Raw genomic sequence first — 14,387 nt, 5'->3', positions numbered from 1 at the left:
AGGGTACACATCCGAAATTGATCACTATATCAAATGGGTTAATTTAGCGGTTATCAAATTAATCGATAATGATGAAATCATTGGATTGATATTTGATATTAAATAATAGAATCAGTTTATCGATTGATATTGGATAATGAAATTAGTTTATTTTATCAGTCAGATATGTCAGTTGATTATAAGATGATATTTTAGTTTCAGAATTAATTGAATTGAACTTTCAGAATTTAACTCTATTTAATTTATTTTTTACTCACTCCGTTAATAATCTATTAGTTCTATCCATTGTGTTGGTAGAATTTCTTATGGCATAGGCATCAGTCTAACCCCTCTACATAAAAATATGGCATGATTTTTGTGATATAATTACTCTTATTAAGTTGGTGTTTTTTTTTTTTTTGGAAAATGGCACATTTTTTTATTGGAAAAAATGCAACATTTTGTGATGCTTAAAAAGTTAAATTTTGGTTTGATTTAATTGGCGAGAGAGCAACTTTTTCCAAACTCTTGACTCACCTACCACATTCCACACCTACCATTAAAGTGCACCATAAACCTAACCTAACCTACCTTGATGCATATTTTATTTTTTTTAAAACATTTGATTAATATTGAAAAAATATTTTTATCAAAATGTCTATTTGTTATTTAAAATTATTGTTTAAATAATAGAAAAAAAAATATTTTAGCAATAAATTGGGAACCTTTAGTGTCTCGGCTCTTAGGCTATATTTTTTTTAAAAAAAAATGTAATAAATAAATTTTTCGTTAAATTTTAATTGGATTTGACTCATCGAATGAAAGCACTGAACCGGACCGAAATTAGACCGGACTGTTGCGTCGTCCTCCCTGTACGCTTTCGGGCTTCAATTTCGTGGAATCGTAGCACCATAAAAGGCAAGCGAGGGCGGCGGTGCGTGGATTCACTCATCTGGAGGCGCAGCCTCCCCTCCCTCCGTTTCCTTCTTCTACCCTCGCCACTGCCTCCTCCCTCTCGCTCGGCGTAGGCATGGGCGCGCTCGACTCCGGCTGCTTTGAGGTCGATCTCGAAGACGGAGTCGGATGGGAGGAGGAGGAGAAGGAGAACGAGGCGACGGATCAAGCGGCATCGGAGATCGAACCAGATGCAGACGCCGACAGCATGCGGTCGATCGAGGAGGCCGTGAAGGTTCTGCTGCAGGGCCTCGGAGAGGACCACCAGCGGGAGGGCCTCCGGAGGACGCCGCAGCGTGTAGCCAAGGCGTTCCGTGGCGGAACCAGAGGTGTGTGTTTCCTCCTTCGTTTCCTTTTGTGTAGATCTGCTGCTATGCTGTTGGTTCTTTGTCCATTTTGGGAGCAAAAGGCGGAACTTTTTCTCTGCCCCTTTCCGTCCCTCTTCGTTTTACACAGATCTGTCTGCCCTCTTATTTTTCTTCAATACAAATAACGTAGACACTGGCTTCAATGCCATCTTTACACGGATAAGGAATATGTTTGGTGGACTTCATGAACGTCAAGGCTTAGCAGCTGTTCTGTTCCACTTGCATTTATTGTATTTCCTTTGTTGTTTGTTCTTTCTCAAGTCAATTCGCTAAGGCCATTCAACACTTCCATAGGTTTGTCTATTTTATCAGTGATGGAATTGTCTATGCTGTTGTAAATTATTTTACTTTTCAATCTTAAACTCGTTGACTCATGTGTTATCTTGATTGTTGTCTATAGTCAGAATGTTCTTCTTCTCTCTGTAAACTAAGCAAATCTTCAAACTCCTTTTTTTTTTTGGATTTACTATCTGAATTTAAAATCTTTCATTCATACTCAGCGTAAAGTTATTGATTGACCATTTGAAGTTTCCTTTCCATTTGACTTGCTTATGAAACATGAATATGTTTTCAAAATTTCTACCATTAAGTTTTAACGGCATTCTTATCTTGCAATTGTCTCGGTTTCTTGTGTTACAAATTGTTCCTACTAATTCCATTAATGTGTGGCATTAAAGGGTTGGTTTTTTTTATTGATGTTTGGAATAATTCTATCAATGTCTTAGGTTACAAACAAAATGTGAAGGACAGTGTGCAGGATGCTTTGTTTCCTGAATCCGGACTGAATTTGGGAATCGGTCATGGAGGAGGAGCCGGTGGACTGGTGGTTGTTCGCGACATCAACTTGTTCTCATACTGCGAGTCTTGCTTGCTTCCCTTCAGCATCAAGTGCCATGTCGGTTACATTCCTTCTGGAGGGCGCGTCGTTGGCCTAAGTAAGCTCTCGCGCGCCGCAGATGTATTCGCGAGGAGGCTTCAGGAACCTAAAAGACTCGCAAGTGAAATCTGTGCGGCATTGCATAGCAGCATTAAACCAGCTGGTGTGGCTGTTGCTCTTCAATGTCGCCACATGAAGCTGCCCGAAGACCATTCAAGTGATATCGATTCTACTCATTCAACCATATCAGTTTCTTCAAGGTCTGGAGATTTTAAAGAAGAGAAAAGCTCTTTGTGGGATGATTTCTCATTTCTTCTGAGACTAAGAGGTGTAGTCATCGAAAGAGAAGATACAGACAATTCTCATGTTTATCCTTGGTGCCCCTTAAGGTCTCAGGAGCTGCCTCAGTCGAATGGACATTGCGTGAGAAACACCAAAAATGGAAAGGTTTCTTCCAGGACAGCAGTTTCACAGTCACAAGCTTCTATGGTGACAGCAGTATCTTCAATTCTCCGATCCCTCGGTGCAGATCCTTTGAGGAAAGAACTCGCGGGCACTCCGTGCCGTTATGTTCAATGGCTTCTGAATTTTAAGAGCTCTAACCGCGACTTTGATTGTGGTGCGAAAGAAGGAAATGTTGATGGCACGAGCGAGATGCAGACGGCGCTAAACATTCCTTTCTTCTCACTTTGTGAGCACCACCTCTTACCGTTTCATGGCGTGGTGCACATTGGATACTTGATCGAACGAGGAACTACTCCTATCGATCAGTCAGCTCTGCGATCAATGGTTCATTTCTTTTCCCGCAAGCTCCAAGTGCAAGAGAGGTTAACCAGACAGATAGTAGAAGCGGTGCATTCTAACTTCAATGGTGGAGCAATGGTCGTAGTAGAAGCCCGGCATAACTGCATGATATCGAGAGGGATCGAGAAAGTAGGGAGCAACACGGCTACTATGGCTGTTCTTGGCCGGTTTTCTAGCGATTCGAAAGTGAAGGCTCTATTTTTGCAGACAATCGCAAGCAATGCTTCGTCTGCGGTTTGATTTCGATGAATTTCGTTTTCGATCGAGCTACATTTATGATGCAACTTTTCATTGGTTTTGTGCTACTACTTCACTAAGCAATTAGAAAAGAGTTCATCTATGAAGACCGAATACCCATCAGTGGAAGTAAACACAGGCTCCAAGACCGCGCTCGTCCATCGAATCGCGAATTTGTTTTTGTTTATTTAGAAGGAAAAGACAATTTAGGTAGAGCACACGTGTACGGTATTGGTTAAGCCGCAACGAACGGGCGTAACGTTGCTTTCTTCGGCCCCAGCCGACCCGGTTTGATTAGACCGGCTAAAACTTAAAGAAACACAAAGTTCATCTAATTGTAAAGACTTTCAGAAATTTGCATTTTGAACCTTGAGGTTTACCTTTATTTCTATGACGCTCTTAGAATTTCAAGTTCATCTAGATATTCATTTTTTATATATATTTATAATATATTTATCATTTCAACCTAATAATATTTATTGGTTCGAGGCACTAAAAGTGATAAATTTCCTCCTCTCGTATTCTCTTCGTTGGTAATAATTTGGAAACTTTAGAGGTTTTTCTATTGATTTTAAAAGCATAAGGGTGTTTTAAGAAACAATAAAATTAGTGGACTTGAACTGAAATCTGCCAAATATTTGTGTGTAAAATCACAGCAATAATCAGAGAGAAGAAAAGGCAGAAGAAAAACAAACAAAAATCACGTTTCCTTCGTTTTCTCCGTTGGTCTTCTAGATCTCAACCTCGATCTCCATCTCGAATCTGCCCACCCTTTCCGATTTGATCCGAGTTTATCATCCTTTACGCCTTCGACGCGCTGAATCTTCCCGACCAGCTTGGATTCGGGGACAATTCGCGCGGGCAGGGCATTTCGATCCATCACGGAGGAGATCCGTCGTAGGGTTTAGGCAAGCTGAATCTGGTGGATTTGGGGTCTGGTTAAAGTAGCAAATCTGTAAGCGCATATGGAGCAGCTGAAGACGATCGGACGGGAGTTGGCGATGGGCTCCCAGGGCGGTGCATGGGCTGGCCAGTCCAAGGAGTTCCTGGACCTGGTGAAGTCGATCGGGGAGGCGCGCTCCAAGGCGGAGGAGGACCGCATCATTCTACTGGAGATCGAGACCCTTCGACGCCGGATCGCCGAGCCCGACGTCCCACGACGCAGGATGAAGGATTATATTATTCGCCTCGTCTACGCCGAGATGCTCGGCCATGACGCCTCCTTTGGCTACATCCACGCCGTTAAGATGACCCACGACGACTCACTCGCTCTCAAGCGTACCGGCTACCTCGCCGTCACGCTCTTTCTCAGCGACGATCATGACCTCATCATCCTAATTATCAATACCATCCAGAAGGACCTCCGCTCCGATAACTATCTGATCGTCTGCGCCGCCCTCACCGCCGCCTGCAAGCTCATCAACGAGGAAACTATCCCTGCTGTTCTTCCTCAGGTCGTCGACCTCCTTGCTCACCCAAAGGAGGCCGTCCGCAAGAAGGCCGTGATGGCACTCCATCGCTTCTACCAGCGCTCGCCCTCCTCCGTGTCCCACCTCATTTCCAACTTCAGAAAGGTAACTTCTTTCCCAGTTCCATATCCTTTCTGTCTGCATGTTTCATATAACATTCAATTCCTGTGTGCAAAAGAATGGCACTGTAGGTTTTCTCTGATTTCATATAACATTTAAATCCTACCCTTGTTTATATACCAATTGAAGAAATGAAATATTGGTATAGGAGAAGAATTAATCAGGTTTAAATCTAAAGTTGCTACTTGATTTTATAATGGTTGAGCAATCAACAACTTGAGTTATGTTTATTCATTTACAAACCTTGTGAGTTTTTGTTTGGTTTCTAATGTGATATGGCACTATTTTATTAAACAGTATATGCTATTTTCATAATCAATCAAAATACATTTTTTCTTTGTTTTTTAAGTGCTCTTATTGTATCTTACAAACCTTAATTTTCTGGGAGTTGACACATTGCTTTTTATCTCTGTTGCAGAAGCTGTGTGATAATGATCCTGGAGTGATGGGTGCATCGCTTTATCCTCTTTTTGATTTCATTACTGAAGATGTAAATTCATATAAGGATCTTGTCACCAGCTTTGTTAGCGTCCTTAAGCAGGTAGCTGAAAGAAAGCTTCCAAAGACATACGATTATCATCAAATGCCTGCTCCATTTATTCAGGTACTCTGCTACATGGAATACTTGATCTCTGACTGAAGTTATATTTTTCCAGCTTAGTTTTGACAGCATCATATATCTTCTCATGCAGATAAAACTGCTAAAGATTCTTGCATTGCTTGGTAGTGGTGATAAGCAGACAAGTGGCCACATTTATAATGTACTTAGTGACATATTCAGGAAATGTGAAACATCAAGCAACATCGGGAATGCTGTGCTGTATGAATGTATATGTTGTGTCTCATCCATCTACCCAAATGCTAAATTGATGGATTCTGCTATTGAAGCCACTTCCAAGTTTCTGAAGGCATGCTCAATTTTCATTTTTGGTTGATGATATATTAAGATATATCTCATTATGCTACTTTTGTTGTGCAGAGTGATAGTCATAATCTCAAATACATGGGCATTGATTCTCTTGGAAGACTTATAAAAATAAATCCAGATATTGCTGAAGAACACCAACTTGCTGTAATTGATTGCTTAGAGGTGATGGATGCTCTCAAAAGTATTCATAATAGAAATACTGATAGTTTCATCTCATGAGTTTTTTTTATAAAACATTGTGCATTAATCATAATAATAATTTCTAACTCTGTAATCAATTGACTTGGTCTGTGCTCATAATTGTAAGAGTAAATGCCACTTATTAATTAGTGAAGAAGGTGATAATGCACTGGTGCAACCTTAAGCGTCAAGCTATATGGTAAACCTAGATGTACACTGCTTCACTCATAACAATAAACTTTTTCCATCAATTTGGTCATTTTCTAGCAATCTATCATTCTCTTAATCTAGCATTCATCTCAGGCAAAGATCATGCCTACTGCACCTGGTGTGGGTCAATTTATATCTGCTGGATAATTAATCATCCCCTTCTGGTGGATTGATACTAATGATTATTCTGTTTGCTGTAGGATAACTAATCATCTTCTTCTGGAATGATTATTCTATTTTGTGCACAATAAGTAATCATCTCTTTTTTTTTTGGCATAAATGCAAGTGAACTTGTATTCAATCAGAGGAAAACTATTTAGACTGTATAGCCCTCTCAACATACAACTCTCTCTATAAACTTCCAATTCCAACACAGTTACCAATAAGCAGGTTCAAGTAAACAAGTAGCAGAGAAAAAGACCTGTCAAGAATTTTAACATGATCTAATACTCAATTTATATAAATCATAACTGCTTCCAGAATTTTCATGCCAAACATAGAAATTGTCGAACTTGAGTAACCCAACCAGCATGAGGTACCACCAGCATCCCCTCAAGGAACTAACATCATCTAAAAGAAGCCGCCATATAGGATATCCCAAACCAGCAACTACCCTCTCAAAGAGCCATGAATATCAGACAGCCCAGTCATAGCAGAAGCTCTCTGGTATCAAGCTAGTATGATTCAGCAACTTCCAGCCACACCAAACAGCTACAAAGCACCAGATAAGCAGATATAGTTTCACCTATCAATTACATTCTCAAGTACTAAATAGCAACTCAACAATCAACGATTTTAAACTTCACAGCCTCTAAAGCAAATAACTAGCATACAAGAAAACTCCAGATCAATATGCACCCTAAACTTCCTACACATCAAATGTATCAATCTGCCATACAAGAAATCCAGGTCACAGAAAAATTTATCAATCATCTCCTTCTAATGGATCGATACAAATGTTATTTGGTTTAAGGTTTTGTGTACAATCAAGCTTACATTAATATTAATGTTTCAGACTCATTTATATATCAGTGCAAATTACTTATCTACCCAGCGTTTGCAAAAACTAATATATGAACAATGTAATTTACTGAATCAATTTTCATGGATTCTTTCCTACAGGACCCTGACGACACCTTAAAGCGCAAGACATTTGAATTACTCTATAAAATGACAAAGTCCTCAAATGTTGAAGTAATAGTTGACCGTATGATTGATTATATGATAAGTATCAATGATAATCACTACAAAACAGAGATTGCATCACGCTGTGTGGCGCTTGCTGAACAATTTGCACCAAGCAACCAATGGTTTATCCAAGTAATACTCCATGTTGTTTAAATCTTATGACTTTGTACCAATCTTTGAAACTTTTCACAGCATTGTCTCTGACTAATTTACTCTCCAGACCATGAATAAGGTCTTTGAGCATGCAGGGGATCTTGTAAATGTTAGAGTGGCACATAATTTGATGCGGCTAATTTCTGAAGGATTTGGAGAGGACGATGAAGGCGCTGACAGTCAGCTCAGATCCTCTGCAGTAAGTTTGTGGATGTTAGATTTTTCACTTATTGGGTAGATTTGAATGCCTATACATTTGTCATCTGGAATTTAATGTCTCACTTTGTAGAGTATGTTTTGTTAGAATCGCAGTATGACTTTAATACCAGTAACTAAACTGCATAGTTCTCTGTTACCAGTTATTGAAACATGACAATCTCCTTTACAATGTGAAAATAAGACGAAACAAGTAAGAGAAGATTAAAAATGTTGAAAAAAACAAGATTAAGGAAGAAATGTTTTGTATGGTTCACAAACCTTATTATGTCCATTGCCGTAAGGGAAGATTCTTATGATGATGTCATCAAATATGCATCATATCACACCTCTAGTGCAGAATAATCATGAGATGATTTTATCCTTTCTTTTATATATTATGATTTGCCCGCATACCAAATCTCGTAATAGGTGGATCACATAATTATCATTGATATGTCATATAAAAGATTGATTCAAAAATTCTAGAAGATGGGTTAGGAACACCATATTTCTAGGATTACTATGCACTAAGGTATTCAAAATAGCACCATTGGCTGGCATTCGTTAGGGTAAGTTGTTCATCAAACAGAACTGGCAGAACACGCAGTAGGGTCATCAATTATCATGCCACTAGGTTGGGTCAGCTGAAGTTGGAGTTTTTCTGATTTTAGTTCTATAGCCCTTGCAGGGCTGCCACCCTTGGCAAGTTCACTGGTGAGTTTGATTCTCATTCCTCCATGTGGCCTATAAAATTGCATTGTACGACAATCAGGCTTCACATCTCCAAGTAGACACAGTTAATATTGGCTTGTTTTATTTGACACTGGTGCTAAAAATAATAGTAGCTAGAACAAATAACTATATTTTGCAAACTTTGAAATAAAAAGTTTCTCATACTTATTTTCACCAAAAGTTTGTCCTTTTTTTTTACTGGACAAGTTAGTCTGCTCATTTCTTTTGAATAATAGAAAACTAGAGGTTCTGCATGGAGTCATTGTCTCTCTTGATTATCTGTTGTATTTTCATCGTTTTATTCCCTAATGAATAGCTGTAACATCTATTTCTTCTGTGCAGGTGGATTCTTACTTGCGCATTCTTGGCGAGCCAAAGCTCCCATCTTTATTTTTGCAGGTCTTGTGTATTTCTCTTTATATTTTAATTTTTTCTTTGTTGATATTCATTTGGTTACCTATTCTTTGTGTCTTTATAATGCACTTAAAGAATGTATTTAAGATCAGGTCATATGCTGGGTTCTTGGAGAGTATGGAACTGCAGATGGGAAATACGCTGTTTCTTATATAATTGGAAAGTTATGTGATGTTACTGAGGCCCATCTATGCAATGATACTGTCAAGGTCAATCTCTTAATCATGTTTTTGCGTGTGACATAGAGAACTTTACTTCCATCAGTATTGATATGTTATCATGTTTGTGATTGCCTACAATTCCTCAGCCTAGGCATAGAGAAGAATTTCTGGTGTACAATGGAAAATTTAGACTTGTGCTGGAATGCTTTTCATATATCTACAACATTGATGTCTGTTTCGTTTTTTAGATTGTTAGCATCTTACACGGATTTGGTATTAACACTTGGCATTTTTTTTTGGTTTAATGATTCCTTATTAAGAATTTGTATCATCGAGACCTACAGCAGGATTTGCTTTCCTTAATTCAAATAATAAAAGAACACGGTAGTCAATGATCCATTTTTCTATTGTTTTGTTTTTTGATATACTCATCAAACTTCTTAGTGATCTTTCTTCTTATTTGATTTATATAATCTGTTAATTTGAAAAAAAAAACCGAAAAGCTGTCCTAGAGAATTTTTATGAAGTCCTGCTTATGTCTAATTGTATCTGCCAGGAAGCCAGCAAGATTATATTTGCATGTTAAAATATAATGAAGTATCACAGAATAATAAGTAGGTGAATGGATCAGAGTGGTGGAAATTCCCATAATGAAGCTTTGGTGAAACTAATGATTGACATGGGACACAAGTGATGAAAAGAGCAAATGTGTATCATAGTAGGTGGCATCACCCATTTGTGTACCTGTGCCAACAATTATGTACCATGAATTTTAAACTAGTAATTAAAAAATACTAATTTCATTTTTTTTTTAGTTTTTAATTTTAACATTTCAGATGTGTCATTCATGAAAAAACATATAACAGAGAATAATTAAAGGTTTAGGACTCACTGTTTTTATAAGAGGAGAGTGTTATTCTCTTGCTCTACCAAATGGGACCAAAGGCGAACACTGTCAGAGACCTCAAATCAAATCGCCTAACCCAGGCTCTTGGACCAACTGAAACAGATGTTGCCTTAGAGTTTCTGAATCAATTATCTGATACATGATTCAGTGACTGTTTGCTCTGAGCTTATTTATTTATGTAAAAGTCCGAAATGGATATATTTATAGGTGTGACATTGTTTTGGTAGTATGGTCTACTAGTGGTTATATATTAATCTTCTTATTTTGTTATTCGTTGACCTGCTATTTGGCAAGGATCTTAGCTTATTTTATTACTTCTTTGCTCAAATTTGTGATAGGCTTATGCAATATCAGCAATCATGAAGATTTGTGCATTTGAGATTGCTGCAGGAAGAAAAGTGGAAATGTTGCCTGAGGTATTGATTTTAGATGGTTCATATTTGAATTTGCAATTATATGCTTGGAGACTATAATTGAACTTTCTCTTCATTGTATTGTAAATTGGGTCTTGCTTGCTTAAATTATATACTTTTACTAGCACTGCAGTAAATTGTTTGTACTGTGTTATTGCAGTGTCAGTCCTTCATTGATGAACTATCTGCATCACATTCAACAGACTTACAGCAACGTGCTTATGAACTACAAGCATTGTTGTCTTTAGATAGTCAAGCGGTTGGAAGTGTCCTGCCACTAGATGCAAGCTGTGAGGATATTGAGGTAATCATTATGCAGCTTCTGAACTGCATTGCCACAATTCATTGCATGCATGATTAATTTATCTTCTCATTGCATTTGGTCTTCTGTAGTTGGGTTATGGATGTTTGATTGTTCTCAAATCTTTAAATAGAGTTTTCTTGCATTTTAAGCTTTGATAGCATCTCTACCTATTAGCTTAACGTTTTCCAGAGCATGAGTGCATGTCATGATCAATTGGTCATCAAGACTTGCTTGTGTAAAGTGCATGGATTATAACTTGCATTACCTATCAATTCATTGGGTTCATGAATCAAGCTCAATCCTACCTTCGCCATGAGGGTGATGTTAAATTATAGTTCTCCAAAATGGATATTTTCATATGAACATAAGTTTTACTAGCTGTAAGATGGAATAGCTTATGGTGCAGGCTAATTACTATGTGACTATAGGGTGTAACAGCTTGAAGAGCTTGTACAATTGCAATTTTTCTTTAAAGTTTAATTGTCTGTCACTCTAGAAATCTTTTTACCATAAGTGCTGAATAGTCTGGAGTTTTGGGTTCTTTTGTTTGTGCTTGTAGAAAATTAGGTTTTGTTAGTTAAAAAAAAAGAAGGGGGTCCTTGGCGCAATGGTAAAATTATTGTCATGTGACCTTGTGGTCACGGGTTCGAGGCGTAGAAATAACCTTTTGCAAGGGTAAGGCTATGTACAATAGATCTAATATAGTCCCACCCTTCCCTGAGACCTCGCATTATCGGGAGCTTCGTGCACCGGGTAACCTTTAGTTTTAAAAAAAAAGTTTCCAATTTTTATCTTCTTCTCAAATAAATAATAATCTATTTGAACTTTTATTTTGTAAGAATCTTTTTCAAGAAAACGAGTGCTATCAAAAATCACAATAAATGTAGTTTTGCCACTTGTGGTGCGCATCCAAATAATTAGTCATCTTTTGTATAAGAAATAATTTCATCTTAAAGAAATTCAAGATGTGATACAAAAATTGTTTGTTTTACTTTTATTTTCATTTTCCATATTTTCTTTGTGTGTGTGCGCGCGGCGCGTGCAGCTACAATGAATGATAAACTGAGAGAAAATTAATTGTGATGGGATAAAATATTCAAAATTACTAAATTGTTAGAACATAAAAGAGTTGAATCTATTGTAGTGTAGGTGTTAGGAGAAAAGCTAGTCTAAATGAAATATTAGTTGGATAATGTAATAATAAAATAATTGATTTGAATAGTACCAATATATTGCCTTGATTAGAGTTCACTGGATGTTCCCATACCCTAAGTAATTGGGACAAATATGGCAACATGATTGGTTTTTCTTGATAACGTTGGAAATTTTTACAAACCAAACATTGCTGTCTAGTTTCCTGAAGAACTTACATGGTCTCTTAGCTTCTGAAAATTACTCTGATGCTCAATTGCAACTATTTTACGTTAAAAGGCGAATGTTTCTAATCCCTTAGTACTCCAATAAGCTAACAAGGCGTTTTTCATTTAGGTTGACAAAGAGCTTTCGTTCTTGAATAATTTTGTGCAACAATCCATTGAGATGGGAGCAAATCCATACCTTCCGGAAAGTGAACAATTAGGCATGTCTGGTGTAAGCAACTTTAGAAGTCCATACCAGCAAGAAGCTTCAAGCCATACACTTAGATTTGAAGCATATGAGCTTCCAAAGCCATCTTCTATACCTGTTATTCCTCAAGCCTCTGTCTTGACTCAAACTAGGGATCTTGTTCCAGTGCCTGGGACTACTTACTACAGAGAAAATAACTTGGGTTCTAAGCTGCCTACTGGCCCTGAAGCCTCTTCTGCAGATGTTGGAATTAAGCTTCGCCTTGACGGTGTTCAGAAGAAGTGGGGTAAGCCTACATATTCATCTTCTTCATCCGGTGCTACCTCTGCAGAGAAGACAACAAATGGGATCGGGGCACATCAGGATGGTATTAGGTCTCAGTCAAGAGATACCGTGTATGATTCAAGGAGACAACAGCCTGAAGTTTCAGCAGAAAAACAAAGATTAGCAGCCTCGCTTTTTAGTTCTTCGGCCAGTAAAACTGAAAAGAAACCAACATCTGGCCAGAGGATGCCCAAAGGGAGTGATGCAAATGCTGAGAAATCCAGTGTGGCTAGATCAGTCAGTCCTGGAAATTCTGAGGTGAAAACTGCTGCTCCTGATCTACTTGATTTTGGGGAGCCAGTCCCAATAAGTGCTCCAACTATTGATCCCTTCAAAGAGTTGGAAGGGCTTATAGGACCAGCACAAGCAGTGATTGATAACTCTATCACAACTAGTGGTGTCCAAGCACCTGATCTGATGGCGACGCTGTACATGGATACACCTCCAAGCGGATCTAGGAGCAGTTCGTCCGGTTTGGTTTCTGAAGGCGTTTATTCCACCGATAAGGGTTCACACACTGCAAAACCCACACCGGCAGTAAAGAAGGGCCCAAATCTTCAAGATGCATTGGGCAAGGATGCAACCGTCAGGCAGGTAGGTGTGACACCAACCGGAAACAACCCCAACTTGTTCAGAGACTTGTTGGGCTGAAAAGTGCACAGTGAGCTTTTTGCTTGTTTGTTCATAATATGGATCTTGACAAGAACTCCTGTGGATTCTTTCTCATACAACGAGAGTGAATCGATGATGTGCTTGCTTAGATTTGCTTGACTTCAAGCCATAGACGAGAACACAAGCTTCAAGGCGTATTGAGTAAATCTAAATGTCAATTCCTTCTCTTTTTTTCCCTCTTTTTTGAGGTGAAGAAATAGGACTGTTCCTTAAACAAGGTGTATAACATGTTGGCCAATTTGTAGATGTACTTGGTTCTTTATGTAGAGAAGAAAAGACACTTGGACTTGTGAGAAAAAGGGTGCCATCATTCATCCATTGGTTTGCGTTAATGAGCTTCTTCTTCAAGACTTGCTGCACTGGTAATTTTCTTCTCCCTTTCAATCCTTTGTATTTTCTGTAGAATTTAAATTTTCTCTCTCAACATTTATTTTCTTCTATTGGTCCTCGTGCAAGCAGTTTTTGAATGTATTCCTTGTGTTGCATGATGAAATTTCTTTGGGAATGGTTAGTAATAAAGCTCGCCCTCTTGGCACATACCCATCAATGGTTGATCACGGTGGTCTCTAATCTTGTCATATAGCAGCCGGGATCCTCTAGACCGCAACCTCTAGTCCGCTCTTGGACCAAGAGTTGTTAATAGGTGGGATCTCATGGACCCAACCTGTATAACAGGTGGGGTCTATGAAATCCCACCTATGAATGAAGTAGTCCATCCTCTTTGCGGTCCAGAGGATCCGGCCTCATCATATAGGGCCTATTTATATGGGAGGAGGTAGGACTGTAAATGAATTAAACGTTTGTAAATAAGTTTGATATTCAGCTTGGTAAAAGTTTATTTATATTCGTTCAGTATATACAAGATTGGTTAAATAAATAAGTTTGAACAACCCGTTAAATTAAATAAATAAATTTGAACATATATGTATTCAGTTCGTTAATATTCATGAACAATATTTATGAATAATATTCACGAATTATATTCATTAATAAAACTCTTATTAACATGCTAAATAAACAAAGAAATTTTAAAAATGAACAAACAAGTTTGAATTATCAAATTTAATAATAAATTAAACAAATAAAAGACTCAAATAAGTAAATAAGTTTGAATTGAGAGCTCGATAATATTTAAATAAATTAAGGTTAAATTCATAAAAATTAAATCATGCAAGCTTAAATACAGATTTCAATGATTTGATTCATTTTAAGCTCGATTTGACTTATCA

General features: G+C 37.9%; 2 protein-coding genes across 2 annotated transcripts; both read left to right on the top strand.

The window, feature by feature from the left end:
• Nucleotides 1–830: 830 nt before the first annotated feature.
• On the top strand, nucleotides 831–3,322 carry LOC122051343 (GTP cyclohydrolase 1-like). Its single transcript, XM_042612440.1, has 2 exons — nucleotides 831–1,262; nucleotides 2,027–3,322. Exons 1-2 carry the CDS (start codon nucleotides 1,010–1,012, stop codon nucleotides 3,220–3,222), a joined length of 1,449 nt encoding a protein of 482 aa, XP_042468374.1. The 5' UTR covers nucleotides 831–1,009; the 3' UTR covers nucleotides 3,223–3,322.
• A 564-nt stretch (nucleotides 3,323–3,886) lies between these two features.
• Nucleotides 3,887–13,506, top strand: LOC122051342 (AP-4 complex subunit epsilon-like). Its single transcript, XM_042612439.1, has 11 exons — nucleotides 3,887–4,793; nucleotides 5,227–5,412; nucleotides 5,501–5,716; nucleotides 5,788–5,898; nucleotides 7,249–7,446; nucleotides 7,535–7,666; nucleotides 8,740–8,796; nucleotides 8,904–9,020; nucleotides 10,218–10,295; nucleotides 10,453–10,596; nucleotides 12,085–13,506. The coding sequence occupies exons 1-11, from the start codon at nucleotides 4,185–4,187 to the stop codon at nucleotides 13,135–13,137; spliced, it is 2,901 nt and encodes a 966-aa protein (XP_042468373.1). The 5' UTR covers nucleotides 3,887–4,184; the 3' UTR covers nucleotides 13,138–13,506.
• Nucleotides 13,507–14,387: the final 881 nt, after the last annotated feature.

The sequence above is a fragment of the Zingiber officinale genome, chromosome 3A (assembly GCF_018446385.1).
Source record: "Zingiber officinale cultivar Zhangliang chromosome 3A, Zo_v1.1, whole genome shotgun sequence".
Classification (NCBI taxonomy): Eukaryota; Viridiplantae; Streptophyta; class Magnoliopsida; order Zingiberales; family Zingiberaceae; genus Zingiber; species Zingiber officinale.
This window is presented reverse-complemented; position numbering and strand designations above follow the sequence as displayed.